The sequence below is a fragment of the Rhinolophus hipposideros genome (assembly GCF_964194185.1).
Source record: "Rhinolophus hipposideros genome assembly, chromosome: 21".
In the NCBI taxonomy this organism is placed as follows: Eukaryota; Metazoa; Chordata; class Mammalia; order Chiroptera; family Rhinolophidae; genus Rhinolophus; species Rhinolophus hipposideros.
This window is the reverse complement of record NC_138067.1, coordinates 43,574,717-43,599,202: the sequence shown is the minus strand read 5'-3', so window position 1 is coordinate 43,599,202 and position 24,486 is coordinate 43,574,717. Positions and strand designations below refer to the sequence as shown.

At 50.9% G+C, this 24,486-nt stretch overlaps 2 protein-coding genes across 5 annotated transcripts in view; one reads left to right on the top strand and one right to left on the bottom strand.

Moving 5' to 3' along the window:
• Positions 1-7,630: 7,630 nt before the first annotated feature.
• Positions 7,631-24,486, bottom strand: part of FUT2 (fucosyltransferase 2 (H blood group)) — a 29,626-nt gene continuing 12,770 nt past the window's right edge. For all 4 annotated transcript variants that reach the window (XM_081031789.1, XM_081031787.1, XM_081031788.1 and 1 more), the window contains 2 exons: positions 15,122-15,231; positions 7,631-11,544 (listed from right to left, as the gene is read on the bottom strand). In XM_081031789.1, coding sequence (XP_080887915.1) covers positions 10,520-11,542 — 1,023 coding nt within the window. In that variant the 5' untranslated portion in view covers positions 11,543-11,544; positions 15,122-15,231 and the 3' untranslated portion in view covers positions 7,631-10,519. The remainder of the gene's footprint in view (positions 11,545-15,121; positions 15,232-24,486) is intronic.
• NTN5 (netrin 5) lies at positions 17,386-23,386 on the top strand. Its single transcript, XM_081031794.1, has 6 exons — positions 17,386-18,156; positions 21,057-21,245; positions 21,383-21,532; positions 21,935-21,988; positions 22,198-22,278; positions 22,765-23,386. Exons 1-6 carry the CDS (start codon positions 17,526-17,528, stop codon positions 23,244-23,246), a joined length of 1,587 nt encoding a protein of 528 aa, XP_080887920.1. The 5' UTR covers positions 17,386-17,525; the 3' UTR covers positions 23,247-23,386.

The window sequence follows — 24,486 nt, the reverse complement described above, 5'->3', positions numbered from 1 at the left end:
AGGGGAAGAAGCAGGAACTGGCAGTCTTTTAAAGACTAAGCTTAGAACTGGCACAATGTCACTTCCACCACATTGGTTAATGGAAGTCAGGCCAGCCCAGGCTGAATATGGGAGGGGATACACAAATGTGTGAATATTGGTGGGCATGGTCATTGAGGGCCATATTTGGAGACTTGCTACTACACCTCTCTATTCACTCATGAGACGGACACAAACTCCCAGGCACTTTGACCCCAAGGGTAGTCCTGAGAAGGTCATAGGGTAATTCGTGAGCAGCAAAGTGTTTTAAAATGTAGGTTTTATAATTACTCAGGGATAATGAGGTCAACATCAGCAGATGATTGTCATTGAAGAGATAGTTGGTTATTCACTCAGATCCCAAAAGAAGGGAATACTCCCAAGACATGCAGGGCCACATGGGGAAGCTCCAGGGTCAGCCAGGAGGCTGAGGGAAAGAAGGGAACCATGGGCAAGAGTCTTTATTGTGGTTTCCTCAGGAAGGAACAGATGAGGCAGGGTAAGCAGGTTTAGAATTGGCTAGTTGGAATAATTTCAGCAGGCTCTGGGATGTCCCTCGTTGTCTGGAAGGTGGCCTTGAGGTGATCAAGCAGAAGACTAGTGGCCTAGAGTATAAAAGCTCCAAAAAAGAAGAGTCTGGGAGTCTGGGCTATGGATTGGTTGGTTTGCATATGAAAGGTAGGCTCACAGGTGAGTTTTTTATTACCTCTAAAACTTGCTAGCCCTGGGATGGGCAGTCCCTCAAATGTCAGCAAGTTCCCAGATGTCAAAGCACCACAAATACAGAGGGGGGAAAGGCATGATTAATGTACAAAGCTCACAGTAGCTGGGGGCTGGGTGAGCAGAACTGGTAAAAGGAATCTGAGGTGATCTGGGCTGGCCACCAACAGTGTCCAAGAAAGGTGGAAAAGGACAACAGATCAGTTACATGTGACAGGACCTAGAACCAGTGATGTCTCCTTGTTTTGTTGTCAGTTTCCTCCTCTGTACCTTCAGCCCAGTGTGTATGACAGTGTTCACTGAGATTGTCCACAAACAACCTGGTATATGAGACGTGCCGATAAATATTAATCACCATTCTTAACTTCTGGTCGACAATACTAACGCCTCAACATGTGTAAACTCTGGTGGACATTAGAGATCCACGATAAAAAGGGCAAGAGAACGAATGCTCGTTACCATGAGCAAAGGCAATCTTTGGTGTCTTCTGAAACCATCAGGTTGGATTTGTCATCCTTACTTTTCAGATGAAATAACTGAAGATCAGAGAAGGGGAGTGATATGCCCAGTGTCACACAGATGGGAGGTGTTGGAGTGGGGTTTTAGATCAGTGAGTCCACAGCGTGTGTCCTCAGAGCTGAAAAAACCAAAAGCCTCAATCTCAAGCTCAGACATTTGCAAAGAGAGCCCCAGTGTAGGGTGACAAGTATTTTTGTGGCTTGGTACATGGCATTGCAGGGCCGTGACTCCTGGAAAAGGCCGGAAGCTGTGAGGGAATGGGCAGGGTGGGCAGAAAACGGATTTTTGTTGAGACTTAAAGCATAAGGAATTGCTGGTTAGAGGAACCTGAAAGACAGGAGCCTTGTAGAGGCAGAAGAATGTGCAAAGGCCTGAAGGTGTGTGTGTGGGGGGGCATGGTGGGAACCTTGTAAGGTCAGGTTTCCTGGAGCAAAGGGGGTGGCTGCTGCAGCAGAATCCAGGCTGGAGAGGTGAGCGTCAGGTCTTGTCATGTCAGGCTGCAAACTGGTGGGAGAGGGGTGCAGTCAGTCCTGGAAACATGAGGAAGGTGTGTGGCAGGTTTCATCTGTCTGTCTCCGTTTCCCTTCTGACACTTCTATGCTTGAATCTATCTCCATAGCAATCTGTCCCCATGTCTACCTGACTCAGTGTCCTTGTCACTCTCTGTCTCCATCTCTCCTGTGTCCAGAGGAGAGCAGCCTTGGGCTGAGAGAGTGCAGGGCCTGTGGAAAGCGCCAGAAAGAGTCAGGGGTAGGGCGGCTGAGGAATTCTCCCCAAGGTGGTGATTTGAAAGAAGGTGCAAAAACGAAGGAAGGAAGGAAGGAGGGAGGGAGGGAGGGAGGGAGGGAGGGAGGGAGGGAGGGAGGGAGGGAGGGAGGGAGGGAGGGAGGGAAGGAAGGAAGGAAGGAAGGAAGGAAGGAAGGAAGGAAGGAAGGAAGGAAGGAAGGAAGACGGTGCAGGTGTGGGTGGAGTGTTCGAATTGGAACCCAGTGCCTGAGGGAAGGGTTTGGGCTTGGATCCTGGGCTCTTCAGGGGGCCTGTCACCAGCCCTTCTCCAGACATTGCAGTCTCTCCTCCTGCCCCTGAGAAGAGGGCTGGGCCTCCCCAGCAAAGAGGCGGGGAAAACTGAGGGCTGGACCAATGTGGGGGACACAGGAAGCAAGTCATCTAAGGAATCCTGAGCACCCCCAGGGGACTCCCTGCACCACCTGCCATCCCATGGTCATAAGACTGGGAGAATGGGCATTTATACACGGTTGGACAGAACATAAAATTTTCCCATCACACAGAAGTACTGAGTTTAAGTGCACACTCCTTGATCCAGAAATTTCACTTTCAGTAATGTATCCTAAAAAAGCAATTATCAGTATGCATACATAAAAATTTCCCACACTACAGCCAACAGTGACAAATGACAAGGACATTCTCCTTGGCATTATTTATAGTAACAAAACCCAACAAACAACCTAAAAATAAAAACCTTCAATTGGAGCGTGGCTGTGACACAGCTGATCAACACGACAGAATCTTTTTGCAACAACCAAAGGGACTGGAAAGATGTTTACTACCTGGGAGTTTCAAAAAGAAAAGGAAGTTGTCAAAGTTTGTAGCAGTTCATATTTGCAAAAAGCAAAACAAAAAAATGATATATGATCTTTTTACGTTTGTTGATTACATTTTGAAAGTTTGAATTTCTTTTATTTTCCCTTTCCATGAGCTTACTCTTTTTTTCTAGATAGCTCAACGTTATTTGTTAAGAATCCATCTTTTCATTACAAATTTGTAAGGCCACCCTCAACATACATTTAATTCCCCAGTGGATTTCTGTTCATTTCTGGCTTTTCCAGGCACTGCCTTTAATCTACTTTTCATGCACTGGGAACACACTGTTTTATTTACTGAGGCTTAACGTTATTTTTTTAACATCTGGTAGAGCCTGACTGCTCAGCACTCTCTCCTTTTGGAATTTTTTAAGTTATTCTATTGTTTAACTTTTTTTTTTCTTTTGGTCTAAAGGGAAGTTTTTGATCCCAAAATAAAAATGTGAGCACCATCTATATACAGTATGTGAAACCATGAAATCAACCTGGGAGAACAATGAGCCACTTATAGAACGCAAGGGAACGCGGATACTTGGAAGGAACAGCCCATGACCATGAACATAATTTAATGAAATGAAAATCAACTTACAGGGCAACAGACAGCATTCTACTGAATCCTGGTTAACTTAAGAAACTCCACAAAACCACCAGAAACAGCCCTCCCCCCTCCCTACTTTCTTAGGTACCGAATTAGTTTCCTAGGACTGCTGTAGCAAAGTACCCCAAACGGAGTGACTTAAACCACAGACATTGATGGGCTCACAGTTCCAGAGGCCAGAAGTCCAGGATCACGATGTTGGCAGAGTCAGTTCTTTTTGAGGCTGTGATGGAGACTCTGCCCTGCTTCTCTCCCGGCGTCTGGTTTGTTGGCAATCGTTGGGATTCCTTAGTGTAGGTGCAACACCCCCATGTCTGCTTCATCTCCGGACAACGTTCTCCTTGCGTGTGTCCCTGTCTCTGAGCCCAAATCTCCCTTTTTCACAAGGACAGTCATATTGCATTAGGTCCCAACCTAAGTGACCATATCTTAACTTGAGTACATCTTCAAAGACCCTATTTTCAAATAAGGTTACATTCACAGCAACTGGGGGTTAAGATTTCAACATATCTTTTTGGGGGACACAATCCAATCCATAATAGGTACCATTGTAAACAGACAAGCCAGGCTCAAATCCTACATGGAAAATACTGTCCTTTTGTAGGTCAGGCGCCTGCTGGCTTATAATATATAACGATGTATGTTTAAGATCATAAATATCTGGAGCACATGGCCCCGGTTAGCTTATTTACTCGTTCTGCCATGGATTTTTAAAAATGTGGAGAATCGGAGTGGCATTGAGGTCAGAAAGGGTGCACGATTCAGAATCGGAGCCAGATGAGTCTGCTGCGTTTGCTGGGCCCCACATAAAATTCTACATGAGATTATCCATCGGGTATCTTTTGAGCCTGCAGGAAAGAGCCAGGAATCAGGCTTAGTGTGGGCGAAGGCAGCTGGGAGCAACTCTCCCTCCGTTACCCTCTCCCCACAAGCTTTTCTTGTGGGTGTGGAAGAGAGGATCTGGGGGGCTTTTAGTGGAAGACGAGGGTTCCAGTGGGAAGGTTCTGGTAGGAGAAGGATTTTCAATGGGAGGAGGGGTTTCTGGTGGGGAGACCTCATGGGAGAGGTGGTTCTAGTGAGGAGGGAGGCATCTGTTACGAGGGGATTTCAGCGGAGGGATTCTGGTGGGAGAGGGTGTTCCTGTGGGGGGTTCGGTTGAGGGATTTTGCTGGGAGAGAGAGGCTGTGTTGGTGGGTATTTGGTGGGAAGGAGGGTCTGGTGATTTCGTAGTTACACAGATTAACAGCAGCTAGTTGAAATGGTGGTTGTCCTGTATGTTAATTTGCCTTTCTTTACATGTACAGTGATTCATGTACACCTAACTGCTGTTGGGTCTCCCAGGTAGGTGGATTCTTTAAACCGTCTCCCCTGTGCTGCCCAAGATGGCAGCTGCTAGCCACACAGGTCTCTTTAAATTTAATGTAAAGCAAGTTCCATAAGAATTTAAAATTCCATTCCACAGTCACTCTTGCCACATGTCACGTGCTTCGTAGGCACAGGTGGCCTGTGGCTACCATTTTGGACAGTGCAGATGGAGAACATTTCCACCATTACGGAAAGTTCCACGGGACAGCACTACCCTGAACCCACATGGTGGCCTCATTCTCCAGCCTCCCAAACTACAGCCCCAGAGGGATCTTTTACTTTCCTTAAAAAATTGTGAAATGGAACATATTTAGAGAAAAAACATGTAAGGTGTGCATGTGTGTTTAACTAATAATCCTAAAGTGAACATCCATGGAACTATATCGCTTCATGTTCCTTGCATTTTCCCCTCGTCACAGCCCCTTCCCTCCTCTCAGAGGTCACCAGTATCCTGACTTCTGTCCTATTTATGCCCTTGCATTTCTTCATCGCTTTACCACCAATGTATGGACACCTCAGCACTAGAGTTCAATTTTCCCAATTTGGAGCTCTATATGAATGGGATCACGCAGTGTGTCCTTTTTGGAGTCTGGGGTGATGAGATACGCCTTAGGTTTTAATAGGATGTTGGGCTGCTGTGAGGAGAACAGACTTGGGAAGGGACCCACCTGTCAGACCTAAACCTATTTTTAAAAATATTGCTGAAATGCCAAGAGGTGTGCTGGTAAATGTTTAACAAACAGGTTCTCTAGGAAGAAGAAGGAGAAGGGGAGGAGGAGGAGCCATCACCTTGTAAGATGACAGTGAGAGGATGTAGAAGTTACTAATGAGCTGAGCCTTATGTACAGCTATGAGGTCAGAGTAATTCCACAGATGATAGGAGATGCAGGAAACATTACAGGAAAAATACCTCCTAACCTAATACCCCACCACATACAATTAGCCTCCAGAATTTTAAGTGACCTGAGAAACAAACCCTTCCCCAGGCTGTGAGTGAGCTGGAAAAAGAAGCAATGAGACCCGAGGCCACAGAGCAGCTGGGGGTACCTTGGGACAGTGACTGAGAAAGAATAATGAGCAACCCTAAAATCAACACATTCTTGCTGCTAATTGACATTTGACAACCATCGTTTACCAAGTACCTGTTCAAGGTTTTTGCCCATGTTTCCTAATGAAATGTTTGTCGTTTGCTAACTGACTTACAGCATTTTTATATGTTCTGGATACAAACTTTGTGAAATGTAGATACATAAAAAGTCTTTTAATGAATAAAAGTCCTTAATTTTAATGAAGTCCAATATATTAAATTTTTTATGGTTACTGTCTTTTCGTGTCCTATTTAAGAAATCTTTGCCCACCTCAAGGTCATGAAGCTATTCTCCCATGTTTTATTCTAGACGCTTTATGCTTTTAGCTGTCACATTTTGGTCTGTGACCTTTGGTCTGTGACCCTTGAATTAATCTTTGTGTGTGGCATGAGATAGAGATCAAGGTTCATTTTTTCCATATGGATAAGGGATTGCTTCTATGTATTGAAAAGCTCCTTCATTCCCCCCATTGAACTGTGTTGAAGTCTTTGTCATAAATCAAGCAATCATATATATATAGGTGGTCTGTTTCTGGACTCTCTTGAATTTCATTTGGCTATCTTTTACGCCAGTACCACTTTGTCGTGATAACTTGAGCTTTATGGTAAATCTTGAAATATGGTCATCTCCCTGGTCTCTTTGCTTCGCTTCCCCCATTACCTCACTGGTCCGCCATCTTTGCTTGCTGACAGTGAAAATCATTCAGATTCGTTCTTCAAGGCACAGTTTCAATATATATTTTTTACAGCATAGCTTTCATATCATTGTGATACAGAATCACACACACACACACACACACACACACACACACACACACACACTTTTTAGCTCTAACTCTGGTTCCCAGGAAATAAAGGGAAACACAGGAACATATTAAATGACACAAAGAGGACTCAACCATCCAAATAAATGGGCGAACTTCCACATGACAAATGATTTGGTTTCGTCAATAAATACATGGCTTTTTTTTTTTTAAATAAAAGAAAAGGAGGGAGTCAGTTGTAGATTAAAAGATATTTAAGACACTTGTCAGCCAAATGTAATGGGTGGCATTTCTTTGGGTCCTGATTCAAATGGTAACAAGACATCTTTGAAACAATCAGAAAAGTTTTAACACAGATTGCTATTAGAAGATAGTAAGATATTATTATGAATTGTCTTAGGTGTTTATGTGCTTATATTTTTATTAATTCCTTACCCATGAGAAATAAAAGATTTACGCCTGAAAAGATTTGATGTCTGAGATTTTCGCAAAGCAAAAAGAGGGAAGATAAGGGACATAGATGAAATAAGAGTGGGAAAATATTGAAATTGTTGAATTGGGTAATGGGCATATGGGGGTTTACTACACTGTTTTAATGTATAAAATGTTTTGCAGGTGTCCAGGCAGAGATGGTGGTGACTTGGACAGATGATAGAGGAGGAAAACAAGTTCAGATTCAGGGTATATTTTGCAGGTAAAACTGACAGAACTTGCTGGTGGATGGAATGTGCAGGAAAGAATCAACAGTACTTTGGCTTTTGGTCGAAGTAAATGGATAGTGGGCTGGAGATGGGCAGGGGAAGATTTGAGGGATTGAAATTAAGGGAAGATGTTGCCACAGCCATCTTTGAAAACTATAACCAGCCTTGACATTGTTTTAATTTAGAAGCATGTAAAATGTGCCCCCAAATACATTTTAAAATGTACATTTAAAAAAAGAGAGAGAATGCTAAACTAATAAAATTAACATATGATTTATTTATTTATTTAAATAGCAAAACCTGGTCCAGTGACTACCATCCATTCAATCTGTATAAAATAAGACTGGAACTTGGAAAGGGGATTCCTTAAATAAAGTTATAGAGGCAGAGACCTATTAGGCTAGTTAGTACTGTGGCACCCCCTTCCATACCAAAAGAAAGGGGCCCCAACAGAACCAGCGAGAGGGACTATATGGACATGTGAGGTAGTCATTAGGGCTGTGCATAAACACTCTGGGGCATGTGGACAGGTGCTCTTGATGCCCCTCTTTGAAAATGGGTGTGACCACATGGCTTGCTTCAGTCACTGCAATGTGAGTGGCAAACCTTTTTGTCCTATGTACCCATTTTGGGAGCATCTCCCCGATCCTTACATTCTTCTCTGGGAACCAACTCCCTTACAAACATGGTAGCCATGTTTGATTTAGGTGAACCTTCACCATGGCCTTAGGTAATGGGCCCATGGTGAATGCTTGACTCAAACATCAACCTAATTAAAGCAATCAGGTTGACTCAGGAATGTGAAACTGTGGCAGAGAGACACTGGGAATCTCTGTTGGGCCTTTGAAATAAGACTTCTCACTACTTCCATAATTACCTCCTTGGCCCACCATCATTACTTGCTGGGAATGTTACAGTAGCCTTCTCATTGGTACCTCTGTCTCACTTTGCCCCTGCAGCTCTTTCTCCACATAGCAGCTGGGTGTGTCCACACAACAGATCAGATCATGTCACTCTCCTAATTAAAACCCTCTGATGGTTTCCCATTGGTCCTAGATTAAAACCCAAAATCCTTGTCATGGTCCCCAGGGCCTCTCATGGTCTGCCCCTGCTAACTTCTCCACCCACATCTGGCTCCACAACTAACTTCTCCGACCACACTGGCCTCACTTCACTCTCATGTATAATGAGACTCCGCCTTGCCACAGGACCTTTGCCCATGAGATCTAAAGTCAGGTGGGAAATTTCATGTTGGCCTAGTTCATGCCAAAGTCATGAAAATGTCTGCAAATACAAAGAATAGTTTATTCAGTTTGTTCCCATTATCTATGGCTGCATAATAGACTACCCCAAAACTTAGTGGCATAAAACAATCATATTATTATGCTCATGGAATCTGAATCAGAAATTCAGATATAGCTTGTCTCTGCAACATATTGTCAGGAGCCTCGACTGAATCACTCTAAATCAGGGGTGTCCATACTTTTTCAACATTTTTCACCAAGGGCCATATGCGGTAAAATATACAAACAGCCGGGCCACTCACTCGAGGTGAAGTACGTATTGCCTCACCTGGTTTATTTAAGTAAACTAAATATATTTTTGCAATTTGCTGCAGGCCAATAAAAAATGGATTGCGGGCCGCAGTTGGCCACGGGCCGCAGTTTGGACACCCCTGCTCTAAATGATAGGTTAACTGGCACAACTGTGCAATCATCTGGAGGCTTCTTCACTCACATATCTGATGCTTGGGCTGGGATGACTTGAAGTTTGCCTCAGCTAAGACTTAATTGGAGCACCTACAAGTGGCCCGTCAGTGGGGCTGGGCTTCTTCACAGCACAGTGGCTTCAGGTAGTTGGACTTCTTACATGATGCTGAGTGAGGGCTCCAAGAGTGAGTGTTCTAGCAAACAAGTTGAAAGCTATGCTGTGAAGAAGACCAAACTGTCCTGCAGGAGAGGCCACATAGAAGAGATTGAGATGCTCTAAGTGAGCTCCATACAAATTCAGCTGCATGAGACTTCAGCCAACATTGAGAACTACCCAACCGGCTCATAGGATTGTGGGAAATAAAAAATTGACGTCGTTTTAAGCCACTGAGCAGCACTGAAAGCAGGGATCCTTTTGGTTAGGTTCATCAGCACAAACATTTACTGGAAGAATGAATGGACTCTCCTCAAGTTCACTGAGCCATGCTGGTCTCTGAGTTCTCAACAATCATCATCTGAGGCCCTAGGAAGCCAGAGCTGCTGAGGTGGGGCATATGGTCTTGGATGAACACCAGTTGCTAGCCAATATGGTGTTCTTGTGAAAATGAAAAAAGGTCCCTTGTCTGGGTGGACTAACTAGGAAAAAAAAAGCTCTCTGGGTGGCCATGGTCCCAAGGACACATGGCTTGGAGAGTAGACCACGGGCTCTATTTAAGACTCATTTGCCTCCTAGGTCTCTATGTAGTAAACAACCTGCTTCCCTGATTTGTACTCTATGCCATTCCTCCTTCCTTGCTAAGTTCACCCCAATTTTCTTTCTGCAAGCTGCCATGTTCTTCAGAAGAAACCGATCAACTCCCCAGCTGCAAGGGGCAAAGATTTATTGATCTGAGGCTAAGGCAATCCCAGGTCTCATTCATCTTGCCTTGTAACAGGTCACGTGGATATGAGACACACTTCTGGGAAGTTGCTGGAGGGCTTTGGAAGTTTTCCCTCACTCTTCAAAAGGAACCTAACATAAAAATGAACCTCTTTTTGTTGCCTTGAGAAGAAGTTGTCTGCATGTGACACCTGGATATGTGGCAGCCCTCTTGGGGCCATGAGGGAGCCAGGCTAAGAGGAGATAATGGCAGCTCAACAAGATGGATGGAACTGGGATCAGTGATGACATTGTTGAGCTGCTGGGTTAACTAACCCTGGAGATGTGCCACCTCTGGTCTTGTGAGAGAGACATGAATATGTTAATTAGACAAGTTAGTTGGGACTTCTGTTACTTTCAGCCTGAAGCATTCTAATGCAAGAAGGAAGGTTCCTAGTACATGTAACAATGTGCTCCTTATGGTTTGGGAATCATCTTAGGGGAGCCAGAAAAAGAGAAGGCGGTGCCGGGGTCGGCGGGGGCGGGGGGGTGTAGGGGGATGTGTGGGGGGGCTAATATCAGTGCTTGAGTAGTGGGGACAGGTCTGCCTTGATTCCAATCCACTCCGGCAGGAAGGTTGCCTCTGGCTTAAAGACTTTGAGGAAGGGAGAGTCTGGGAGAGTATAATTGGCCAGGTAGATGGTCTCTCCACCCGTAAGGTAGGCAGCCCAGATCCCAAACGTCCCAATGGTCATTACTGTGTGGTTACACTGCGTGAGCAACACAAAGTCCTTGGCAGGTGAGTTCTCATTACCATTACCAGCAAACACCACGTCACCACGGGAGGTGTCTATGTTCTCCCAACACCAGGCCATACCGTTGCTGGAGACCACAAAGATGGGGGAGCTGTAGCGAGCCCGGAACCAGTCCAAGGCCTGCTTTAGGTATTGCCGGTCGGCCACCACACCGCGCCACCTTTTGGGCATGATGTGGACATAGTCCCCCCGGCGCACGTGGACCCCCACGAAGGTGCCCGGCCGTCTACCATTCACCTGCAGACCCCGCAGAAAATTCTGGGCCTCCTCTCGCACGTGGTTGTGTGGGGTGAACTCCTGGAGGATCTCGTCGCGGAGATGGTGGTAGAAGGTCCAGGAGCAGGGGTAGCCGGTGAAGCGCACGTACTTCCCCGAGATGTGGCGATACGGCTCCTCCATCCAGTCATTGAGGCGGTAGTTTTGCCACGCGATCCTTCGAGCTGTGGCGCGGTGCAGGACGGGCAGGGTGATTCTGAAGATGGGGGCCAGCATGCGGTGCATCTGGGCCGGGATGAAGGCCGGCCGCCTGTTCACCTTGGCCAGCGCGTACAGGGTGGCGTACTGGCCCATCTGGTTCCCCAGGCGGCCTACTGCGTTGATCGTCCACATGCCCCTGGACAGGTAACCGGTGGCGTTCTCCGCCATCACTGATTCCAGTGTCTGGACCTCCCACATACGCTGAATCTTTGCTATCCGCTGCTGAAGGTGAAATATGGTGGAAGCCGTGAAGACAAAGACGATGAAACGGGCCATGGGGAAGAACAGAGGCTCCCGAGTGCTGAGCATGGCTGTCAGGGGAGGGAGAGCAGGGGGCATGAGCACCAGGATGGAGGCCCTGGGGTGGAGCACGGCGAGGCCGCGCAGCTGTGTGTGCACATATCACTGTGTGTGCGCGGAAATGAGTGAATACTCGGGGACGTCTTGACCTGTATGCAGCTTTGTCTTCAGAGTGTGTATTATGTGGGTGTGTTTACATGGGGTTCATACTGCATGTTTACACTGTGTGTGTACACACGGTATGTGCACTGAATGCGCATACGTGGTGTGTATGTTTACGTATATATAGTGTGTGTGTGAAATCGTGTGCACACAAATGGACTGTGTACATTGGATTGTATGCGTGTGTATATATTGTGTATAGACTCTATCAGGGTGAGAAAGCAACACATTCAGTAGAAACTATATTTCCAGTTGTGAGTTTTGATCATTTCCCTGGCTAATGGTATTCGGTTCGGACACTCTCTCAAGACGCTGGGCAGCGGCAGTGAGATGACTGCCCAATTATAGGCAAATGTGAGTGTTCTGAGCAGTGTAAGGTGGTTTGGGCTCAGCGATGATGTTCCGTAGGTTAGGGGTATTAAATGCATTCTTGAGTTACAATATTTTGAACTTTATCAGGACGGAACCCCCATCATAAGTCAAGGAGCATTGCACAACAAATGCCTTGTTCGCTGCTTCAGTTTCCAAAAAGTGAGTTAAATATGCCCCTAGGTCTCTCTTCTCACTGGTCTGGTGACAACTCTGTCCCAATCCTTATCACACTGCCTGCCCAGCTCAGGTCCTGCCTGAGATCCTACATGGAGGAGGACTCAGCCTCTTGCCAGTTCTCCGGCCCAGCCAGAGCTGAGCGGGTACTGGAACCTGGGTTACTGGGGAGGAGAAACCAGCTCAGGACTCAGGTACTACCACCCAGGGCCACCTCCACGGTGTGTGGCCCGTGCACTCGCATAGGCTCTGTACTCAAAAGAGCCCTGTGTTTGGTTTAATGCTCTGATCCCCTTGTCTAGAAATTCCCCATACATTTGAACAAGGCTCCTCACGTTTTCATTTTGTACTGGGCTCTGCAAATCAGGAAGCCAGACCTGCTGCCACCTTCTGTCCTTGAGTCTCAAGAGCTCCCTCTCCTGGCTTTTCATCATCCTACACAACTGAAAAGCCACAGAAAGGAATGAATCAAAGCTGACGCTACTGTGGTTCGTGCCATGTACCGGGCACTGGTCCCAGGGATGACTACCCTGGGTCACAATTCCTTATTGGCCATTTTCCTAAGATTAGTGGCAAGCCCCAACCTGAATTGAACTCATTTGGGGACAAAATATGACCTGAACCAATGTGTGGCTATTTTTAGACTTGACTTATCTTACTGGGGAAGTCCGTGTATTCTGCGGCAGAAATAATAACATTTGATGATGCTGCTCAGACCCCACCAGGAGAGCTATGTAACATACTGTCTGTGCACCTCACGGCAGCACCAAAACACAGGTTTTCAAATACGTCTGATCCAAAGAATTTCAGATATGACACTACAGGTCTATCTTCGCTCATTTACTCCTCATGATCTCCTATAAGGAAGGTATATTTTATACCCATTTAACAGATGAGGAAACTAAGGCACAGAGAGGTTAAGAAACTTGCTTTCAGTCACACAGCTGGGAACGAAGTGGACCCTGGATCTGAACGCAGGTAGTATCATTCAGGAATCGTGCTCTCAATTTCCGTCCAGATTTTTTACATATGTCCTGAGTTGCAAGCACTCAGCTGCACACTGTCCGTCCAGTTGCACGCGGGGTTTGACCGGCTCTGCCTCGTGGGGCCTCTGCTATTTCTGAGTCACCAAGACAGGGATAAAAGAGCTCTGGAAGCCCAGAGCTGTGGGTCCCACCCTGTTGAGCCCACTTCACAGCTGTGCCCTGGGAGGCCCTCTCTTCTCTCTCGGGCACTGTAAGGGTAACGGTGCCCAATACTTGGGGACACCCCCCCAGTCATCTTGGGGAATTGTTTCCTCTTAGCTCTGACTTCTTGTACCCTTCCCCCTCCCCAGGCACGATCAGGGGTGCTAATCGCCTCCAGCAGCTCAGGCTGTTAAAAACAAAAGGGAAGAAGAGCTTCCCTCCAGGTAACATTAGCTTAAGAAACTTCTTGACCCCGGGTGGGGAGGAAAAGCAAGTGAGACCTAAGCCTTCTTCCTGAACTTTCTCTGGCAACAAAATCAGCCTATTCTAATAGATGGTGATGGAAAGAGAACTGACTCTGGCTGGTGAACACACAATGTGAGATATAGACAATGTACTACAGAATTGTACACCTGAAATCTATGTAACTTTACTAACAATTGTCATCCCAATAAACTTTAATTTAAAAGAAAACAACAATAACAAAAGCCCAGCCTACGTACCACCGTTGCCTCTGCCTGGGTCGTGCCTGCCCTGATGCCTGCGAGGCTTGCCCTCCTCCCTCAGGTCATAGCCCAAATGTCCCCTGAGGACCCCCCTCCCCTGCATCCTCTTCCCTACTTGCTTTTGCTCCAAAGCACTTGTCACCTTCCACCATGTTCTAGAATGTAATTACTTAGGTATTACTTTCTTGTAGTGATCTCTCCTTGCTCTAGATTGTGAACCTGACAAGAACAAGATTTTTGTGTGTTTCAAGTATGTTCACGTGTGTTCAGCAGCGTGTTTGACACACAGGGGGTACTTGTTGAATGGATGAATACAGTGAATACTGAAATACTAACAAACATTACCCTGTCACTCACACTGTTCGCCCCTCTGATTTGGGGGTGTCTCTGCCCCCAATCCCTTTCTCTTGCAGCTTACATTGAAATCCAATGTTCCCGTCCTGTCTCCCGCGGGGCTGGCCCTTCCACCGTGGCCTGTGAGGGTCACCTGGATTGTTTGACTGTGTCCTCCCGCCCAGGGCAGGCTTCAGACAGTGGGTCTGCAAATCCCTATTTGGGTCGGGCCCATGCTGGGCCACAGTCAATGCCGGGAGGCACTCGAGGCCACAGCAGCAAATAAAGTGCCCCATCCTCCCAGGCCCGTGCTTTTCTCAGCAGGAAGTGACGGAAAACGTCCTTTTTCTAGTCAGAACCGTTTGGTATGTAACAATTTACAGCAACATCGTCTGGGGATTTCACAACTGAAGCATTGAGGCCTTGCAGGAAACTGACCGTGGGAGGCTGGCTCTGAGCTCTGTCCCACTCGGGGTCCCCACTTCCTCCCTCTGGCCGCTAGAACCGCTGAGGCCTGAGGCGTTCTCATGTCACCTCAGTCCCCAACATAGACAGCAGCTCGTCTTTGGGTATTCTGGTGGCTGGTCTGATTCTTCCAAGAGTACTGATATTCAGGGCTTGAAAGCAACTGATTTTAATACTCAGTTAACCCACAGCTGACAGAAGCTTCTACAGGGGAGGAGGGCTGGTTTGGGGTTACCCAGCCAGGGGCCAAGGTCCCGCCTGGGTGTGAGTGTCCCTGACAGCCACCGTGTTGTGGGGCTGGGCCGCCCGTCGTTCCAGGGGGTAAGTGTGAGTGCTGTGGGGACCCCAGGCCCGCAAGCCCGTCTGGCTGCTGTCCCTTCCAGTCCTACCTGTCTTGTGCCTCCTTGACCAGCCCGCTCCAGGTTGTCTGGCTTCAGGTTCCCTGGGGATGACGGCGCTCAGGTCCCACACAGTCCTGGGGGTTGGCAGGCAGGGGTCCCTGCAGGAAGAAGGTGGCTATGGTTGGCGAGGGGATTGGGCGGGGATGGGGGGGCGGGGGTGGTGTTGGATTCTGCCAGCTCTGCTCTGAGCTCCCGCCCAGAACCTCCACTAGCCTGGGGCCTGAGAACAGCCACTCAACACTCACTCCGGAGAGCCCGCACCAGCCGCCAGACTCCTGCAGGAGGGAAGAACACGTGAGGAACTAACTGCAGAGGATGACCACATTTTGGGTGCAGGTTTGGCCAATGTCAGGAGTGAAGGGCAGGGTGCTTGCAAAAAAGTCGGGGGGAAAGGAGCATGGGTCCCAGGTGGACCCCCACACTGCTCAGGCATAGGGGCCTGACTATGGATGTGGTGGGAGCAAGGCTAGACTCTGTTCCTTAAAGGGGCTGGGGGTGGACTGCTGCTCCCAGAAGGGGTAGAGGCTGGGGACCGGACATCTGGGTAACCCAGTGGGCAGGGGCTGGCTTCTGGATCCCACAGAAGCACTGGGGGACTCACAGTCTTGTTGCCCAAGATGCTAAGGGCCAGAGGTGGTAATGCCTGAACCACCCATGCAAGAGAAGAGAAGTGAGAGATGGGGCTAGGTCCTTAACAAGGCTGATACCGAGAGTCTCTGGGCAAATGCCGGCCTCCAGAGCGCAAAATGGCGCCAGGCTCCTCGGCAGGGGAGGAAGGTGATACCCGTACTTGGGGGCAAGGGGAAGCTGTCTCTCCACATGGCAAGAGCAGTGGGGACACCAGGGGCTGTGAAATCAGGCTGGGAGAGGATGTGACCCCACCTGCACCCCCAGGTGCCTCACAGACTCTTAGTCCGATCCAGATTCAGAGCCAGGAGACTGGGCAGTGGGGTCCAGAAAAGCTCTGAGGCCCCCAGACCTGGGTGAGTTCCTCACTAGGGGCTGGCAGCCCTGGGAGGGGAAAGCGGTGGGCAGGGGTGGGGTGGTGGTGGTGGGGGCGTGAATTTCATCAAGTCCTTCTTAGTTTCTGCCATCCCGGGGGTCTGGACTTCTGGCCCCCTCAGACATCCCGGCCTCTGGCCCTGCACGGTTCTGCCTCTTTCTCTCCTCCCTTAGCACCCGCCACCCCCATCATCTGTTCCCCCATCTCCCGGGACCTTAAGGTAGGGAGAATGTAGGGTCTCGGACCCTGGACCCTGAGGCCGAGGATAGCGGGCAGAGGTCTGAGATTATCAGAGAGTCCTCAGAAATCCAAGCATATTTTGTCCCACTTAGAGATTTAAGGGGAACCCAGGTCTGTGCTTTCCTGACCCCACATGGCTTCTACACCCATTCCCTAGCTCCAGAGCCACCAGCTTCCAGCCCGGGGCGTCCTGGTCCTGTTCCTGTTCCTTAGCACGGTTCTCTGGGCTTTGCACCTGGGTGGGAAAGGGTTAAGGGTGGTGGAGGCTGGGGGTGGGTGGTAGGGAAACCAGGTGGTTTGGCCATAATCCCCTCCGTGCCCTGGGTGTGGAGAACAAGGTTAGGGCCCCACGTGGGAAAAGGCCTCTGCTCTGATCCCTGTGGGCCGGGGCCTGGCCTCCCCCTTCTGATTGCCTGTCGGACACCCCTGCCCCTCCCTCCTTCCCTTCCCACCGGCCTGCTGGGCTGTCTTTTCTTCGCTGTGGGGTGCCTCTGAGCCCGCCCACCTGCCCTTCTGTCTGTTTGGGCCCCCAGGCTCCCTGGGGCCCTGATCTCCCCTACTCCCTGTGGACTCCCCTACTCACTGTCTGTCTGGGCCTCCTGGCCTCCCTTGGTGTCTGTCTTCTCTCCTTGTGGCTCTTTCTCTGCGCCTGCCCCTTTCCCTAAGCTTGCATCTCCTTTCCCTCTGTCTGTCTCTGCTGGCTGTGCCTCTGTCCCTTTCTCTCTACTCTTTTGTCTCCGAGCTTCGTCCATTTCTAAATCCCCCTCTCCTACCCAGCCCTGACCTCACTCCCCCTGGGGCCCTCCCTCAGTTTCCTCATCTGCCCCCTTGCCCTCTCCCCAGGGCCCCTGCACCTCGACACTGACAGATCGCTCTGGGGTGTTAAGCTACAGATTAGTTCAGGCAAAATTCTCAATTTTGCTTGCGTTCTTTCCCCTTTGGGTTGTGTAAACAGTAATTCTCCCCAGATGGAACTATTTTCCTCGCTTAGAAGCCATGGGGAGGGGGCTTGGGCTGGGCTGGGGGTGGAATGCTGGTGTCCTCAGGGGGCCTGGCTGAGCATGGTGGACACTGACACTTGAGGGCAGCCTGAGGCTCTCAGCCTGGCCACTCCTCTCCTCTCTCTAGGTACTTGCCCCTGCTGGGACTATGCCACTGACCTTCACCTTCTTGTTCCTCCTGAGCCAGGCCACCTCGGACCCATGCTACCATCCAGGGGGCCGCCCCCGCTTCTGCCTCCCACCAGTGACCCAGTTGGCTGGCATGGCGGGCTCCTGTCCCCAGGCCTGCGCCTTCTCTGTGGGGGCCGAGGTCGGCTCCCGGGCCACCTGTAATGGCAGTCTGACTCTGGCCCTGGATGGCCCCTTCCTCCTGACTTCTGTCAGCCTGCGCTTCTGCACTCCAGGACCCCCAGCCCTGGTCCTGTCGGCCGCCTGGTCTACTGGAGGTCCCTGGAGATCACTGTGGCGCAGACCTGCCTGGCCTGGGGCCCTGGGGGGCCCAGAAAAGGTGACCTTCCGTGCCCCACCTGGCTCTAAGGCCAATGTGGTAGCCAGTCACCTCCGTGTGGAGTTCGGAGGCCGGGCAGGGCTGGCAGCAGCTGGAGTGAGAGGCCGCTGCCAGTGCCACGGCCATGCTGCCCGCTGTGCTGCCCGTGCCCGGCCCCCCCGCTGTCGCTGCCGTCACCACACCACCGGCCCCGGGTGCGAGAGCTGCCGCCCATCCCACCGCGACTGGCCCTGGCGACCCGCCACACCCTGGCACCCCCACCCTTGCCTGCGTGAGTCTTGGGCCCTGCTCTCCCCCCTCACCCACTAGCAGGCCCCATGACTCTCCAGGAGCTGGTCCCTTGTCCCTAAGCAGCTCTCCCTCCCCAGAGCTGCTTGCTCCTTGCTTTTCCCCTCACTGTTCTCCAGCCAGGTCCCCTCTTCACCTCCCGTTCAGCACCCCCACCTGCCTGCCCTGCATCTCTGCTACCCTAGACTTCCAGCCCCCATGAGGGGGCTCCAGTCTCTCCCCAACACTCATTCACAATGATGATGTATGAATAACATTTCCTGAGCACCCAGTGCAGGGCCTGGTTTGTTGTAGGTGCTCTGGTAATATTTACTGAATGGTTGTAGGGAACGGGGCAGCTGGACCTTTCCTAACTCATCCAATCAACCACAGGGGGGAAGGATTTATTCATTAAATACATACATATCGATCACCTGCTATGTGCCAGGCAGGTACTGTCATCAGGCCCATCTTACAGATGAGGAGATTGAGGCTAGAGTTGGGGAGTTCCTCGCACAAGGACACACAGCCAGTAAGTAAGTGGCATGGCCAGAAGCTGAGCTTGGGGGTCTTGGCTTGTCCCTGCCAAGCTCCTGTCAGGTGCTGTCACACTAGATGCTCTAGGACAGCAGACAGGAGTCAGACTGCCTGGGTTCAAATTCTACCTCCTCTGTTTATTGGCTGTGTGACACCAGGCAAGGTCTAACTTCTCTGTGCCTCTATTTCCTCATCTGTAAAGTGGGGGTAGTAACAGTACTTCCTTTACAAGTGGCAGTGAAAATTCAGTGAGTTAATAATATACAGCAAGTCCTTAGCATAAAGCTTCACATGGTACCTGGCACGAAGGAATAGCTTCCTGAGAGTCTGCCAGTGTTACCATTCCCCAGATGAGGAAGGTAAGGCTTGAGGGGACAGTCACTTGCCCTAAGTCTCACTGCCAGCAAGGGGCAGCACTGGGACTGAACTGGGGGAGACAGGCCTTCCGAGAAGCTGGGTCATCCCCCAGGCCATCCAGCTGGACCAGCGCTCCCCAGGTCCCACTCAGTGCTCTTTCCCCTCCACAGTGCTCCCAGACTGGAGCTTCCAGAGTCTGGACCCTCCTCCCACCTCTGGCCTGCCGCCCTTGCTAGAGGGTCTGAGTGTGTTACCAGGCCCTGAGCAGTAACACCACTCCACCGACTGACACACACACACACACACCACCAGGCCCTGGGAGTCCCTGGACCTCCGTCTCTCTCCACCTCCCACATTCTTTGCCCCGTCCCCCTCTATTTCTTCCTGCAATGTCATGTAGTCTAACTTACAGACCATCTGGTTGTCCTGGGTTCCCACTCTATCCTCATCCCCACTGGGTTCTTCCTTGATCCCCCCGTGCCCACCCCCTCAGGGCCTCTGTTCAGTTGGTCCATTCCCACCAGCCAGAGCTGACGCCCCCTTGGCAGAGTGAAGGAGGGGAGACTCCTGTGGCCTGGGGGTGCAGCAGGGCTCATCCTGGGTTTGGACAGGGCCTGGGAGCTGGGGAGGCTATCCCTCTGAGGATCACCACACCCCCCCCAGGCTGAGCTGGGCACTGCCCTCTGAATCTGGGTAGGAGACAAACGGTGTTGTGATGAAGAAGGGTCTGGACGGGCAAGGTGAGACTGACTCCTGTGCGGAGGCTGTGGGCTTTACAAACATGGTGGCCTGAACCCCTTCCCCATCCAAGTTTTCCAGAGGGAAGTGAGGCAACATGACCACTTTCAGGTCAGAAAGAATCCAAAGCCCACTGATCACCTGCTGATAATCTTAATAGTGTTGCCACCTCTAATTGAGATCCCCACCAGACAGGTAGGAAACCAAGGCTCAGAAAGACAGAGCCATTTTCCCACAAACACACTGCTGCCGCAGATCCCTTTGGGGGATCTGTAACCTTCGCACTATTCCTTTGGGCCCTCAAACCTCTCAGAGTCCAAAACCCCTCACGTCTCTCCAAAGAGTGGTCCATGAACCTCCAGAATCAGCCCCTCACTCTGGGATGCTTGCTAAAACAGATCCCCGGGCCCAGGAGAAGCCCTGGATGTGGGCCCTGGAATTGGTGTTGTTCCTTTTAAAAATTGCTCTGGTACTTCTGGGAAGTATAATAGTAGGGTTTGAGAGCCACTGCCTTAGAATGCCTAATCAATGCTCCCAGGAAAACGCACAGAATCCTGTGAGCTGTGTGAGAAGCACTGGAGGGTAGCGGCTAAGAGCATGGACTCTGGACCTGTAAGGAATTGGGTTCCAATCATGCCTCTTAGCTGCGTTACCTTGAGCTGGTGACTTCACTTCTCTGTGCCTCAGTTTTTGTGTATGTAAAATGGGGATGATGATAGCACCAGCCTCACAGAGCTGCTGTGAGAATGCAACGTGCCAGCCACTCAGTACCTGGCACCTGGTACGTGGAAGCTCTAAACGGGCAGGTATGTGCTCTGTGTCCGGCCCTGGATTAAGCACTTTATGTCTATTAGGTTTCATTTAAACCTCATGACATAGACAGTATAAATGTTGTTTTACAGCAAAGGAAGCTGAGCTACAAAAAGAAGTCACATGCCCAAAGAACACAGTGGAACATGAACACCCAGCGTCTGACTCCATGGCCCACACCCATAGCTGCTACTCTTCTTTAAGCCACCCACCACCCTCCCCACCCCGCTTTCACACAATGAGGAGGTTCATCGGTCCCCTCGGGCTTATCCTGCTCCAGTCCAGTGCCCCTATTTTAAAGATGAGAATGAAGAGATTCTGGGACCCAGGCTTAAACAGGGACCCCCAGGCAGTCTCTTTTACTCTGTACTCACACTCTATTTCCTGAGGGCAGTGGGGGGGAAACTGAGGACGGAACAGAAAGCCCTGGTCTGATGTGCCCTGGCTCCATCTTGCTCCTAGCCTGCTCCTGCAACCAGCACGCCCGACGCTGCAGATTTAACTCCGAGCTGTTCAGGTTGTCAGGCGGCCGCAGTGGGGGTGTTTGTGAGCGGTGCCGCCACCACACAGCTGGGCGGCACTGCCACTACTGCCAGCCAGGGTTCCGGAGGGACCCCAGCCAGCCTATTACTAGCCGCAAGGCCTGCAGGGGTGAGTGCAAGCTGAAGCCCAGCCTGGGGGGGAGGAGCCAGGACCAAACTCCTGGGTCTGAGGCAGGAGGGGCTGGGGAATTGGGAGGGAGCATCTAGGGCCCAGACACCCACATCCCAGATCCTGTCTTCATGTAGCCTGCCAGTGCCACCCTATTGGGGCAACGGGTGGTACCTGTAACCAGACCAGTGGGCAGTGCTCCTGCAAGTTAGGAGTCACTGGCCTGACGTGCAACCGCTGTGGTCCTGGCTACCAGCAGAGCCGCTCCCCCAGGATGCCCTGCCAGCGTGAGTCCTGAGGGGCCACAAGTCCTAAGTTGGGGGTGGGGGGGGAACATCCCAGAGCTCCAGTGGACAAGCATGGTCAGGGCTGGGTCCCTGGGGGATGGGAGCTAGAAGCTGGAGGCTAAACTGCGTCCTTGGGGAAGTAGGAAATGTAATTTCAGTCTCTTCAGTCTCTGGGAAGAAGCCGGAAGCCTGGACTCCTGGATCTGAGGGAGGAGGGGGCTCGGGCTGTAGATTCCTGGGTCTGAAGGAAGAAGGGGCTAGAGAACAGGACTCCAGCTCCTGGGGAGAAGGGCAAAAAGTGTTTGCCTCTGGGACCTTAAGGAAATAGATGGATATTTGGAATCCTTGTGTGTGCGAGGCGGGCGGGGACTAAGGTTAAATTTCTCCTTTGGTTTCTCATAGGAATCCCAGAGGCAACAACCACCCTTGCTACGACCCCAAGTGCTTACAGCTCTGGTAAGACAGGCTAGTGTGGCGATCCCTGGCAGCAAGAGGGATCAGGGATGGGCTGATCGCCGCCCCACCGTGTGGGGATCCAGGGGTGGCCCACTGAACCCCGTCCCAGGGTTCGGGCACCCCAGCTGTCCATCAAGATGGAACGCGGGGATGGGCAGGGGCAGAACGCTGCCTCAGGAGCCCAATGCAGACAGCCTGACCCTCCCCAGACCCTCAGTGTCACAACTACTGCAATATCTCGGACACCAGGGTACATATGAGCCTTCGGAGGTACTGCCAGCAGGACTATGGTGAGTGCTGGGGAGAAAAAGGGCCGGTGGCTGCATACGTGCTCTGATCACTGTCTCCACACCACCCCAGTCTCTGGCCTTCATTTTTCTCATCTTAAATGGGAAGGGGTGTTAGATTCTAAAGGGTCCTTCCTGATCTCGGATCTAATGGGGCTGAAGACAAATGGGTGGAAAGGGCAGTGGAGAGGGGGTGTTCCCTGCCCTGGCATGTCTCCTCTTTCCCTATGTTCTTGGCCTTGCCAGAGTTTACTATCTCCTTTAGCCTGGCATGTCCGAGGGAGGACGGTGGCCTCCTGGGGATGGAAGGAGACCCTCAGACCCTCTCTGCCTCCCTTCAAGATCCCAACTCTGAGCCTCAGCCCCATTCCCACAGACTTGATCCCCGAAGCCCACCCTCAGGTCCCAGGCCCCTCCCCATCAGGACTGACCCAGGGGGGACCCTGGAGGCCTTTCAGCACCCAGGCCTGCCGTCTCCCTTTCCCGCAGTTCTCCGTGCGCAGGTGCTGGCCTCTGAGGTGGGGGGCCCGGCATGGACGCGGCTGGCCCTGCGCGTGCTGGCTGTGTACAAGCAGCGAGCGCCGCCCGTGCGCCGCGGCGGCCAGGAGGCCTGGGTGCCGGGCGCCGACCTGGCCTGCGGCTGCCTGCGCCTGCAGCCCGGCGCCGACTACTTGCTGCTGGGCAGCGCGGCTGGCGACCCGGACCCCGCGCGCCTAGTCCTCGACCGCCACGGCCTCGCGCTGCCCTGGAGGCCGCGCTGGGCCCGGCCACTGCGGCGGCTGCAGCAGCAGGAACACTCCGGGGGCTGCGACAGCCTGCGGCCTCCAGCCCGAGCCCCACGCCTGAGGACTAGAACCGCAGCTGAGTGGCCTCCAAAGCCAACCAAGGCACTCGGAAGCGACCAGGAGGGACACCCTTTACCTGGACGGCGCCTCCCCGAGCGAGCCAATCAGACGTCGCGGGGCCTCTGACATCACTGGCAGGCGCCAGCCGCGTGAGGGCGTGGGGGCCGCGTAACCACAGGCGGTCAGCTGCCCGCGGGACGTGTAGTTTCGGGCCAGGACATTCGGCCTGGGACCTACGCAGCTAGTTCTCTCAATAAAATCTTAAATCTTGAGGAATTTCCCGCCTTTTCCAGTTATCATCCCCATCCATTGGCTTTTAGCCAATCATCATCAGGCAACACAATCTGATCAGCACTTAGTGACCTCATATCATCTCTTGCATCGGAGTGGCTATTTTGTCAGGGACTAGTAGCCATCCTTGGGCTCCACAGATTGACCCAAGGCCTTGATTTGCACCTCAGAGAGCCACCCAGCAGAGATCAGGGATCTGTAGCCCTCCATTAGTCAGGGTAGGCTAATTCTGTTAGCTTGACACTGCAAGTTAATTTCTTGCTCATATACAGTCCTATGCAAGGGTCAGCAAGGGGCAATTTTCCACACAGTCATTGAAGGACGAAGGTGGAGAGGAATCTACCATCTTGTCACTGCACCAACTGCAACCTATGGCATCCTTGATTACTGTGACAGAGGGAGGGAGAGAGAGAGAGAGAACGAACTAAATGGCCCCACACAAGAGATAAACGCTTTGGACCAGGAATGACTCCAGCCCATCCCTTCACAGCTCATTGGTCAAGATTGCTCACATGGCTCCATCTAATTGCATGAAGGTGGGGAAGTAGAACCCCCTTATATGCTCTGAAAGAGAGAAGAACCAGTATATTAGTTTTCTATTGCTGTCATAATAAATTATCACACTCAGCAGCTGAAACAAAACAAATTTATTGTCTTACAGTTCTATAAGTCCAAAGCCCAACACAGGTTTCCTAGGCTAAAATCAAGGTGTCAACAAGGCTGCATTCCTTCTGGAAACTTCAGGGGAGAGAATGTTTCCTTTACATTCCTAACATCTAAAGGCCACCAGCATTTCTTGGCTCATGGCCCCTTCTTCCATTTTCAAAGCCAGCAATGCATTGTTGCGTCCTTCTCACACTTCAAATTTCTCCTGACTCTTTGTCCTCACATCTTTCTTTCTGACCATAGCTGGGAAAGTTTCTGTTTTCAAAGATGCATGTGATTAGATGGGACCCACTCAGATAATCCAGAATAATCTCCCCATTTCAAGATCCTTAATCTTTATCAACTCTGCAAAGTACCTTTTGCCATGTAAGGTAACATATTCACCAGTTCCAAGTGTGCACATCTTTGG